This window comes from Pteropus alecto, unplaced genomic scaffold, assembly GCF_000325575.1.
Source record: "Pteropus alecto unplaced genomic scaffold, ASM32557v1 scaffold359, whole genome shotgun sequence".
NCBI lineage: Eukaryota > Metazoa > Chordata > Mammalia > Chiroptera > Pteropodidae > Pteropus > Pteropus alecto.
The window spans coordinates 3,493,591-3,506,317 of NW_006443119.1; the positions used below are offsets into that span (position 1 = coordinate 3,493,591).

Below are 12,727 nucleotides of genomic sequence, written 5' to 3' on the forward strand. Positions count from 1 at the left end.
TTCCCAAACCAATCAAAATGATTCAAGCCATACCTGGTGCTAGAATGAGGTCACTTTAATTTTTCTTTTTGTATGAAATTGGAAATGCAACAGGAGGGAATCACACACAGGACATAGGACATAGACCCCTAGGGCCTACCCTTGGGGATATTAGGAAGAAAGGAGGGTCATGGGGGACGGCTGGAGAGAGAAAAGAGGCAGGCAGGACTGGGGCGGGATTGTCTGGAGATGGAGGGAGCTGAGGAAGGATCCAGGAGCCCTGGAGTTAGGGGAGAGGCACCATCCCAGAGGACTAGGGTATCAGGACAGATGGATCTGAGGAAAGGATACCGGTGTGGTGAGTGAAGGGGATCCCCACACACAGCCGGAGTTGCAGAAGGAGCATGAAAGAGAAAGAAGTAATCAGGGAGGAAGCAAGAGAGACCTAGCTAGGGCTGCCAGGGCCCCCCTCATTCTTCCCCAAAGTGCACAACTCGGCAATAAATAGTAATATTTATAAATAAATAAGTAAATAAATAGATGAATAAATAAATACATACATAAATAAATAATATCCTTGTAGAGCTAGGAGTTTAGTGTGAGGGAGGAGGAACATGGTAAGAGCAGTGAGCTCCTTTTTTCTTCATAGGTCCTAGGGCCCCAGTCTACTGCTCACCCTGGGGGGTGGGCGGAGCGGGGTGGGGGGGGGGGGTAGTGGGGGAAGGGCAGAAAGCCTGAAGGTGGTTTAGGTGGGGGTCTCTTCCCTTGCTGAAGGTAGCTTAAAGGAGGAAAAAAAATGTAATAAACAGTTCCTAGGACCAGGAGAGCTGAGCATTCCCAGAGGGCAATGATGGGGCACCCTCTGCAGTTGCAGGAGTAACTGGCATGGGTATGCACATTTTCGTGGTGGGCTGGGATGGGGGAGGCAGATGTGAGATCTGGCCCACCTATTCCTTGGGCTGACTATGGGGACATCATCCTCTACCCCAGGATCTTGGTTTCCCTTTCTCTGGCTGCACCCAGGGAGAGAGAAAATTGGGATGGTAGGGGTTGGTGGAAGCAGGGAGGGGGCCAAACAGAGCAGAGAGGGCAAGGCACTTACTACCAAGTAAGATCCAAGGTCTGGATGTGCTAAAGCTCAGTAACAAAACAGAAAACAGGAGGAGGTTTTCCATAATTTCAGCTACTGAGATTAGCTTCACAGGTATTATCTCGCCAGGCACCTCTGCCAAACTGGACTGAGATCTATAGGCAGAAGCTCACTCCACTACCCCACTCTGAGCCCAGCCTTCCCTCTTCCTGTTCTGCTGCCCACTCCCTACTATGGGCAGGAGAAGCTGGAAAGGGTGGAAAGAGGGTGGGAGATAGGAAGTTGGTCTGGGATCTCTAAAAACGTATACCTAGGGTAGAAGAGACAGCAGCCCATGAGAGAGTGGAGGGTGGGGCCCATTGGTGGCAGGCTTAGTAAATCCAGCAAGGGCTGTATACTGACCTCCCAGATACTTCAAACCAGCTGGGCCCCAACCACAAATGGTAGAAGGTGCCCATGAGGACAGCCCTGGGGTGCCTGGAATAGAAGGTCACCTTCGAAATCGGCAGGGGGTGGGGGTCACTCTGCCTGGGCCTGGGGCCTGAGGGACTCCATGCCAGGGTACAGGGCTCAGGAAGGAGCGATGGCTGTTCTACGCAATGGATGGTGAGAAGGGACCTAGCAAGGCCTGGAGAGGAGGGGCGCATGGAGGCCACTTCAGACGTCCAGCACGTGGTTCAGGTAGGAGATGTAGCAGATGGCCAGGCGAAGGATCTCAATCTTGGAGAGCTTCTTGTCGGGGGGCAGCGTGGGCAGCAGCTTGCGCAGCTCTGCGAAAGCCAGATTGAAGGCCTCCACGCGGATGCGCTCCCGTGTGGCGTGGGCCGTGCGGTACTTGGCTGTAGCCCGACGCCGGCGCCGCCGCTCCTCCCTGCTCAAGTGCTGCAGATCTTTCCGTCCAGGCTCTCCAGGCTCCAGGCCCCGGGTCTGGCCCCCTCCTGAACCCCCCGGCCCAGCCCCGTCAGGGCCCGCCCCGCCCCCACAGTCGCTGAAGCCTGACTCCGTCTCAGAGTGGGTGGGAGGCAGGTCCAGCTCCATGGCGTCTGAGTTGAGCATCATGATGGAAGCCCCCTGCCCTTTGAGATCAGGACCCCTTCCCCACCCCTCCCTCTGGGAGCCTGAAAGTTGGTTGTGGGAGGGGCAGGAAGGGCCTGGGCTGGTGGGGTCTGCCACTGAGCTCAAGAAGTCAGAGCTACTTCAGGGTTCCATGGTCAGGGTTCCAGTCAGGAGCCTGAAAGAGAGAAGGGGAAATTGATAGAGAGGAAGGAGGGACAGCTCAGAGATGGGGCAGGCATGAGGAAGGTTTGAGATAGGCTGGGAGGTGAGAGGTACTATAAATGTGGGGTGTGAAGGGTAGAAACAAGGCGGAGATAGGGGCAGCAGGAGAGATAAGCAGGTGGACAGTTGTAAAGGAGTCGGAGGAAAGATAATAAGGAAAAGAATCCAGAAAGTGAGCAACAGGGATGGAGAAGTGATGAGGAGGGCATGGGGAAGGATAAAACTGAGCAAGAGGATTAAAGATATAAATGTAAGACCTATAACTATGCAGCGCTTAGAGGAAAACACGAGGAGCAAGCTTCATGGCATTGGCTTTGGCGATGACTTCTTGACTATGACACCAAAAGCAGGGCAAAAATAGATAAATGAGGCTACATCAAGTTTAAAAACTTTTGTGCATCGAAAGACACAGTCAGCAGAGTGAAAAGGCAACCTACAGAATGGGAGAAAATATTTGCAAATCATATATTTAATAAAGGGTTAAAATCCAGAATATTATAAAGCAGTATAGCTCAAAACAAAGATCAAATGATTCCATTTAAAAATGGGCAAGGACTTGAATAGACATTTTTCCAAAGATGACATACAAATGGCCAACGAACATATGAAAAGAAGCTCAACATCATTAATCATCAGAGAAATGCAAATCAAAACCACAATGAGATATCACCTTACACCCATTAGAATGACTGCTATCAAAAACAGAAAATTCCTATTATTATATATGCGTATATATCTATCTGAATGTACCATACCATGAAATTTTGACAATAACTGAATAAAATTTCACTTTTGGAATTAAACACACACACACACACACACACACACACACACACACACAAATAACAAGTGTTTGGGATGTGGAGAAATTGGGACCCTTGTATCCTATTAGTGGGATTGTAAAATGGTACAACCACTATGGAAAACAGTGTAGCAGTATATATCCCAAAAGAACTGAAATTGGAAAAAAAAAATTCAAATCAGAATCTTGAAGAGGTATCTGCCATCCAATGTTCATTATAGCATTACTCACAATTGCCAAGATATGAGAACAGCTCAAAAGACCATCGACAGATGAATGGATAGAGTGGCATATACATATAATGGAATATTATTTAGCCTTAAAAGGGAAGGAAATCCTTCCACAAAGATGAACCTTGAGGATATTATGCTAAGTAAAATAAGCCAGTGACAAAAAGACATTGTACGATTCCACTTATTTGAGATATGTAAGTAGTCAACTTCATAAAAATGGGAAGCAGGATGGAGGTTCCCAGGGTCTAGGGGATTGGAGAAGGGAAGTAGTTGTTTCATGGATTGTAGATTTTTCGATTTGCAAGATGAAAAATTCGGTTTCATCTGCAAGATGAAAAAGATCTGTTTCACAACAATGCAGATATACTTAACACTACTGAACTGCAAACTTAAAATGGTAAATTTTATGTTGTGTTTTTTACCGCAATAAAAAAAATTTTTAATAATATAAAAAAAAGCGGTGGGAAGCCCCTGAGCAATACTGAAGCCACAGCTCCAAGGGAGTTTGGCTGTGACTCTAACCTTTCCCAGTTGTGAGGACAGAAATACAAGCCTTGGCCCCTCTGATCCCCTCCCTCCCAGGGCCCCACTCCACCCTTGCTATTTCTGTGTGACGGGGGAGGCCAGGATAAACATGCAGATTGCCCATTGTAGAGTGCACTGGGACATATGGAGCTTGGCACAGCTGCCCCAGCTCAGTCCCTCTCAGCCTACCGCCCACTCCCAGACACAACCACCGCAGACACTAGGTCCTACCACCCTGTCCACTAGAGTCAGGTGAAGATATCTCCTCTGGCTATAATTCCCCTGTTCAGAACCAGCTCTTTCCTCTATCTCTGTCCCCAACAACCTCAGTCCTTCTTCTGGCCCTTCCTCTGCAAGGAAGATTGAGGAAAGGGAACATAATCAGCTTTCCACTTTGAACCCTCCTACAGCCCAAGGCCAGTTCAGACAGGGCCTGCAGAGGAGGATGTGGATAGCTTCCTGAAACCACCATTACGGGGCTTGGCTAAGGTTTGCTTGTCCCTTAACCAGAGGAGGTTAAGGTGAGTCAGCAGGAGAACTGCCTGGGAAGCCTAGGGAAAGGGCTCTGCTTCGGAGGCTCTTAAGCAGGAACAGTGGGCCACCCCCTGTGAGCTCAGCCAACTTAACAGCCAGAAACAGAAGCACCGAGGCTCCTTCATAGTCGCCATCTCCCCTTCCTCACCAGTCCTGGTTCTCCTGCCTGACAGACATTCTCACAGGGGTCAGGACCCCCCAGCCTTGCCCCACCCCAATGCACAGAAGACAGGCTCAATTGTAGTCGACAAATAGTTACTAAGCTGGTGGGGGGGGGGGGCGGGGAGGCAGGCAGCACTGCAGGGTCATCAACATCTGACTGGCACATACACACAAAACCATAACAAAACAGAAGGTGGTTAGTCCCGAAATTAGAACACACTCCATATTCTGGGGTCCAAAGGAACAAGAGGGGATGGCAATAGTGTGGGAGGCCCCAAAGTCAACATCTTCTGGTACATGTTCAATGCCCCAACTCCCCACCCCTATGCTTCAGGAGTCCAGCTGTGGGTTTCTTAACATGTCTATCACAGACCGATTCTCCCTCTGTCTGGTCCCCATGTTCCTGCATCCCTGATGGCTTTTCTATGCCCTCCCTTCCCCTCCTATCTGCTCCCAATCTGACCCCTGGCCCATCTCCACCTGGCCCCACTGTCCTCCCCAGTTCTAGTCCTGGCACCAGCTTCCATTTACCCATCAAGTCCTCACCCCAAAATCCACTTCTGGTCTCAAAGTTCCAGGCTCCGAGGATCAGGGAGAGCAGCAATTCCAAGCATCCAGGACAGGACTTCCTGCCTCCACTTCTGTCATCCCCAACCCGACTGAGTCAAAGGGGAGAGGTGGGAAGAGGAAGGGGCAGGGCAGATAGACACAGCTCACTAGAGATAGAAGAACTAGAGGAAGGTTCTGGGAGGGGACTTGAGCCAGAGAGTGGGAGGGACACGGCCACCCCTCCCAGCCCATGGTTCCCTCTTTACCTAGGAGGACCCTGTGAGGGGATCCAAGCTGGCAGGACAGGGGCAGCGCTGACAGCCCCAGTCTTCTCTGGCTGCTCAGAAAACATCCATCTGCAAAGTTAGTGACCAGCTTTCTAGAGCTCTCAGGGGCAGCGTGGTGTGGCTGGACAGGCTCCGGGGCAGATGAGAGGGGCACACATGGTGGGGATATAGGGCCCAGGCAGAGGGGGTGGGCTTGGCCAGGTACTGGAGCCACCAGTACTCACACTCCCGAACACACTCACAGACATACACACCTGAGCTGGCCCAGCCCTATGTATATATATGGAGATACACACACACACCCCCAGCTCTCCATTGGCTGGCCTAGGCTCCCCCCCTCATCAATATTAAACAGGCAGGCCAGGCAGCCATTGGCAGAGAGACCTGCGAACCCTCCCGGGAGCTGGGGGCAGGGGCTGGCCCTGGGGGGGGGGGCAGGGAGTGGGGGAGCAGGGACATCTGTTCTCCATGCATATTTCATAAGCAAGAAATGGAGAGCTGGGGAAGGGGTGGGGCTGGGGCGAGAGCCAGGGCAGGATCACAGATGAACCCCTCAGTCTCTCCTACCAGAGGCAGCAGGAACAGAGACCTCTAGGAAGCCCGGTTTAAGTACCATGAGCCCATTCTGAGTCCCAGTATGACTTTGACAGCTCCTTCCCATGTTTCTTTTTCATGGGAAGAAGGCTCTCCAAGGTATTAACAGAGAAATCTAGAAAAGCACAAGTGGACAGCACTAAAACGAAGGACAGGACCCAAGAGTCCTTTCCCTCACCAAGCTCTCATCCTTCATAATGCTAATACCCAACAGTCTCCTTGCCAGGCTGCCTGTGGCTGCTGTTCAGGGCCCTGCTCTCATCACCCTGAGACTCAATCACTCCACATCCTCTTATGCCAGCTCCCATTCTCTCACCTACCCCATCACAGCGGGTGGGGGGCAGGATCAAATTCTTGACATAGATCCCACGAGGAGCTTTTCTAGGCTGCCCAGCCCAACCTGACCCATTGGGAATTAGGGGTCTTAGGAGGAAAGAAGTCAGGGCTAAAAGGAGCAAAGTGGAAGAGAGAGAAAGAACCAGTATTGGAAGGACACTGGGAGAGGAGGGCAGGGCAGCCCAGGCAGCTTCGCATATGCTGGGCCATCTAATGAGCAATAAGAAAATTACATAGAAAATTATATGCAAATGGCCATTAATTAAGTTTATATCAATAGCTCAGCTGCCTCCCTCCTGTGTGTGTGTGTATGTGTGTGTGTGTGTGCATGCGCACGCATGCACATACGTGCACATTGCAGAGTGGCAAGAGCTGGGACCAAGGGAAGTACAGAGAGGCAGCAGGACAGGTGTCAGTGTCTTAAGTTCTCTCCCCTACTCAGCTGTGGAATGTCTTCACTGAACCTTTGTGAGTACCTGGAACCATGGCTGGGAGGACTCCAGAGACCGTGTGCTACAGTGAAGAAGGCCCTTTTGGCTATGTGATCTCTAACAAGTAACGTAACTCCTTGAGCCTCAACTGTCCTTTTCTGTAAAATGAGGTTAATTCTAGCTGCTTCTTAGGTTGGCATGGAGATTAAATGAGATAATGCATGTGACCAGGGCCAGCACCTTAGTAGGACCATAAACTCCCTTCAGGCTGTTGGAGGCATTTGCCATTTCCCTGCTTTGATCAACCTATTCTGGGCTTTCTCCAGGGTGAGGCGTTCCCTAAGGGGAGTCCTGTGATTCTTCCCCAAGCTCTCCCACCCCTCCTCACTCCCAGGTCTGGGAGGTGCCAACTCCCACCTGGGCAGGCCCAGACAGGTGCCCAGGCGCCAGCAGATGGGCTGAGCTGGAGGGGAAAGGAGGCTTGAGGAGGGGGGTGGGGGGCAGGGGATCAGGTGGCATCTTAGTTCTTGCATCATCATTGCCATGGTGCTGATTAAAAACCAATCTCCATCTAATGAGCCCCCAGCTACAACAATTCTACCTCCCCCTCTTCTGCCCTCCACCCCATCCAAGAAATTGGGATACCAAGAGACTCAGGAGAGCGTGCCATGAAGGAGAGGAGAGATATGGACAAATGGGAGATGAAGAAGCAGAGGAAAAAGAACATGGAGAGAGATTAAGACCCAGAAAGAGAGGAAAAGATAAGAAAATAGTCACCGGATAACAGACATGGGGAAGACTTGTCACAGGGAGGTGGACATAGGGAATGGGGGGAAAGACAGGGGGGAGGGGGAGAAAGAGAGAGAGAGAGATTGAAATTGATTGATTGATTGATGATGGGAACAGAATTGCCAGGTTGCCAAGACTTTGTGGGAGACTCAGAGGTGCAAGATATGGTGGGGAGGCAGGGACATGGGAGAGACCTGAAAAGAGGAGACCATTAAGGAGACACAGACCTGAGCAAAATACAGATGTGGAAAAACACTGATGTTCAGGGATGGACAGATACTGATACTGGGAGAGAGTCCTGAGGAAAGCCCCAAGACAGGATAGAGACATGCAGACATGAGAGAGGCAGAGTGCAGACAGTTGTGAGGAACCAAAACAAACAAACAAACAAACAAACAAAAACCTAGACAAGATGTGGAGGCACGATAAACAGATCTATAGAGATGAGGGACTGCTGCTGATCCCAAAGAGTGAGACACTGAGGAAAACAAAAGCAGAACCCAGAGACACCCTAGCAACAGGAGGAAATCCTCTTCCCAATCTCCCTCCTTTTAGAACTTTTAGCTCAGATCCTTTGACCCTGCAACCTCCAGCCTTGAAGCACCCAGGTCATGCTGCCCACAGTACAAGCTGAGGTTTGATGGTAAAGGGGAGTCCAAGAGTGCTCCGGGACCACCTCTTTCTCCTCCTCACAAGTCTTCACTCAGGGATTTAGCTTTTGATCCTTAGGGGAGTAGCTAAAGAGAACATCATCTGATAAAGAGGAGCTAAAAGTATGGAGTGGTGAAAAGAACCACTAATTGTACTGAACTGGGGGCCAATAGACTGGGTCCAAGTCCTGATGACCTTGGACAAGTCACTTAACGTTGACTGAGTCTGCTTTTGTTATCTGTGAAGTGGGGATAATGTTGCCTTCCCAAAAGGGCTTTTGTTATACCATGTATAGGAAAGTCCCAGGTAAACTGTGAAGTGTTCACCCCAACTTTTACATTTGTGCACGGGGACCTTAAGGTGGCAAGAAGTTTCCTCCACGCGTATAGGGGGCATTATGATTAAGAGAGGCTGGGGAGGCTCTGAAGTCAGTTCAGGTTGACGGCAGCCCCGGTCAGCCAGGGGGAAGAACTCTGGAGTTTCGTGGGGGTCGTTGCTGTAAGGAGGGCAGGAGGAACAGGGTCTGGGGATGGGGTGATGCGGATGGCTCTATGGTTATCGTTATTTTGCTCTTTACAGGTGTTCTCTTTTTCAGCTTGGTACAATCTCTTTTCATCTCCGCACAGCCTTGAAGTAGATTGTTGGGGAGGGAGGTTGGTGTGTAGAGAAGACCCTGGGGCCTGGACGTAGTCCTCGAGGATGGGGGGAGGGACTGAGGAGCTGGGAAGCAGTGGGTTTGGCAGGAGAGGGGGTGACATATGCGGGGAGCCCTGGGGACCCAACCAGGCAAGCAGGCTGGCAGGGAGAGCACACAGCATTAACCCTTGCTGTGCCACACTGCCTGACCCTTCTTGAGGGTGGCCCATGGCTGGAGGTGCTGTGCTCTGGGTCACAGGAGCAAGGCGGGCAGGAAGAACCCATGTGTTCTTGGGGAGCAGCTTCAGGTCTTAGATCTTCTACAATCTTTGAGGTTCTTCCCTTGCCTGCTTCCACTGTCTCTGTCAATCTGTCTTTCTCTGTCTCCACCTCTCCATGCCTCTAGAAGGTGACAGCGGGTCTCCACTCTGGCTTACTACACAATCTGTCACTCTCTGCTGCCAGCCTGGCTGGAAGCTCCCCTTTTCAGTGCCGAGGCCCCTGAGCCCTCTTCTGCCCCTGGCCCCATAGGCCCTGCTGCCTTTGTCTCCTAAGGCAGCCTCCCCTTTCTTCTTTCCTCTCCACTCACCTCTTCTCAGCTCAGAGCCCATCTCCAATCCCATTATGGCCTCCAACCACTGCACACCCTCCCCCAGCCTCTCCTCTTCCCTCCCCCATCCATCTGTCTTCCCTGAAGCTCTCTTCTTTGTGTCCACCCATCTGTCACCAGCAGCTCTGGGCCCACTCCTCTCCAGGCCACACCCCCCTGGCCTTTCTTCCCTCAGGCTTGGTTCACTCCCAGCACTCCCAGCTTCTTTCTCCTCCTTTGGCCCTACTAGGTGTCCCTACTTCCTCTATCTCATTTCTAATTTGCTTTTTCCTGGTGCCTTCTTTCATGTTTTTCCTTTTTCCCCTCTAGTTTCTTCGACTTCTCTTCAGTTGATGGGACAGTGGGGGAAAGTGAGGACTCTAAGTTCCTAGCCCCAAGCCCCTGAGCAGCCAGCCAGCCTGGGCCAGAGGCTGGTAACATTTACTCACAGTTGCATCACCATCTCAGGCCTCCTGAGATGCCCCCTACACTTCTGCTCAAAGTTTTCACCGGCTGGGAACAGGGGTTACAGCTGCCCTTCTCCACAGCAGGCGTACGGGAGCTCCTCCACCTTCTGAGTGAGGATTCAGGAAGGAAGAAACATCCGACCTGAGGCCCATTTAGATTCTGACCTTGCAAGGGTCTCTGCTTCCCAAGAACTTTCCACAACTCCTACCAAGCTTATTTTGCAAATGGGATGCTGAATGACAGGCCTCTTTTCTATCGCATTAGGCCACAATCTCCCTAAATTCCTACTGTCTCTGGACCAGTGGACTACAAGTGCCCCTCAGGCTGCATTCTTTAGAATTGACCCCACAAACTTAGAAAGTTAATCAATTATCAACCTTTCAAATCAACCCTGCCCCGAGGAGTTTAAGATAAAAGGGAGAAAGAGAGGTCACACAGAACCAGACCTCATAGCCATAGCCAGGGCAGGGGGAACTAAGAGATCAGTCCCTGACTCCCCTTTGCTTAGATGAGAACACTGGGGCCCAAAAAGGGGAAGTGTCCTTTCTAAAGCCACACAGAACATCAGGATACACCAGGAAATCTGGCCTGAGCTCTTCCCACAATGGGAAACTCCTCCTTACTGGCCTCACTCAAACTCTCCACCCTCTGGACTTGGGTAGAACAGTTTACAGCGCTGATGTCGTTTTGCACAGATGTATGCTGCCTCGCCTGGTTTTCTTGTGTCATGTCTCATCCTGCCATCTAGACTTTAGGTCTTCAGTCTCTGAGAGAAGGTGGCCTATCTCCTACCCTTTTATACCAGGACAGTGCCTCACCCATAACCACACTCAATAAATGTTTATTACTACTGCAGCTGCCAGTGCGGATATAAGAAATGTTCTAATCTCAGCTCTAATTTGCTGTGTGACCTTAGGTGAGCCACACGAGCCATGTATATAATTTCTAAGGTCTTCTTATATGGTCCCTGGAATAAACAAAGTCCTACTGAATAGGGTGGGATCTTGGTATAGAACACCGAACTCTGAATGAAAAATGTCCTCCCAGGATGGGCATTTGGGAGCAGTGACCCAGATGTGGGAGACAAAAGAGTAAACTCTTCACTCAGAGAAGCTGGGGAGAGACGCTAGCTAATAGGAAAGTCATCAGTGTTGAGGAACAAGGTGTCAAAGGAGGTAGAGAGGCTGGGTCCTGGAGCAGGGTGATCCATTACTCAACTTTCTGCAGGGGCTTGGTGGGAGAGAGGGAGCAATGTGAGCTATCAGTGGGTCAAAGTAGGAAGGAAGGGAAGCCCTGTGGGAAAGGGAGGGACTGAGAGATAAATGTCAGAAGGCAGAGGTGAGCAAGCTAGAGGCAGGCTGAGGAGTTACACTCTGAGGCCCTGACATCCTACCAGCCATTTCCATGTGGTTTCTAGGGCACAGGCGGTACCTGGTGAGGAGCTGGACCACAGCCCCAGAAAGGAAGACCCAGTAGGTCATCTGGGGGCCTGTAATCCTTCTGCAGAGCCTGGCTTCCCAAAGAGCCATGAAAAGAGCCCCACTTTTTGGTTTTATATTTGGGTGTGTGTGTGAAGTGGGGAAGGCAGAAAACGAGCTTGTGTTGAGGATTCTTCCTGAGGCAAGGAGACTGGAGTATCAAAGGTCCTGCATCTTATAGCTTTCTTTCTTGCCCACCCCAAGCCCTTAATTCTGCCCACAACCTCTGCCTCCCTGTTCAGTCCCCTCACTGGTACCCAGCCACTTCCCTGCTTCCTGAAGCCGCTAGCAGGATGAGGGAGCTTAGTGCACTGTCCGCTGGGAGACCTGTTGGCCGAGGGAGGAGTGGAGTCAGCCCAGACGATGGTGGCAGCTGTGCTCGACTCCCGCCAGCACAGTACACAGCTTCTCTAGCTCAAATTGGGAGGGTGCAGTAAAAGGAAGCAGCAGGGTATATTTCCATTTCCCAGAACCCCAAACATGGCCCTGAGGGAACTTGGAAAGAAATCTGGAGGAAAACCACCTCCTCTCAAAAGGATTTGAAAAGGTAAACAGCCCAATCAGGAATCTAAGAGGAAGATTTGGGACTCTGAAAATGGCCAGTTCTTTTCCATCTCTGTGGTCCCCGGGCATGCAAGAGACAGCCTCTTGGCCACAGTGAGGGGAGAAGGCTGGCTTCAGCGCCACTCCTGCTGATTCTTCATTTAGCGGTGCTGCTATTCTCCAGAATTTTGCCTCCGTTAAGACCCAGGGAATTAAGAGTATCTCCAAAGAGCTGAGGTTCTCTTTCTAGAAGAGTCCCAAAACCACTCATTTTGGTCTATAAAATGCCCGCCATCAACAAAAGCCCACACTTCTCAGCATGCCGCCCAAGGGCCTTCATTACTTGGCTCTTGCTTCTCCTGATGACCCTTACAGTGCGGGCATATTGAGTAACTCCTCATTCCCCAATGTGACTGGTGCCTTCTCTTGGCTCTGTGCCTCCACACATGGTGACTCTAAAATCATACCTCCAATGCCTCCTCCTGTGTGCAACCTTTCTAAATGCCACCCCACTACCCCGAATTCCACTACGTGCTACCAGGACATCCTGGATATTCTGTAATTACTCTGTTTATCACACTGGATCACACCTAGTTGGGAGTGTATCTGTCCCTCCCCTCACCCCTATTTAAGGTCTGTATCCCCCCTCCATTTCTGTACTATCACCAGTGTATAAAAGTGAATAAAGAAATGTCTGCCAAATACCAAGGTGGAAAGAAACTCTGCTAACATCGTTCTTATGAGAAGGAAACCAGGACTCTGAGGGGGCAGAA

General features: G+C 50.8%; 1 protein-coding gene across 1 annotated transcript; it reads right to left on the reverse strand.

Moving 5' to 3' along the window:
* Nucleotides 1-1,681: 1,681 nt before the first annotated feature.
* On the reverse strand, nt 1,682-12,723 carry NHLH1 (nescient helix-loop-helix 1). The gene is made up of 2 exons (XM_006922892.3): nt 5,419-12,723; nt 1,682-2,300 (listed from the first exon to the last, which is right to left on the reverse strand). The coding sequence occupies exon 2, from the start codon at nt 2,126-2,128 to the stop codon at nt 1,727-1,729; it is 402 nt and encodes a 133-aa protein (XP_006922954.1). The 5' UTR covers nt 2,129-2,300; nt 5,419-12,723; the 3' UTR covers nt 1,682-1,726.
* Nucleotides 12,724-12,727: the final 4 nt, after the last annotated feature.

Coding starts and splice junctions, on each gene's coding strand:
- NHLH1 (XM_006922892.3), bottom strand. CDS start 2,128: ATGATGCTCAACTCAGACGCCATGGAGCTGGACCTGCCTCCCACCCAC.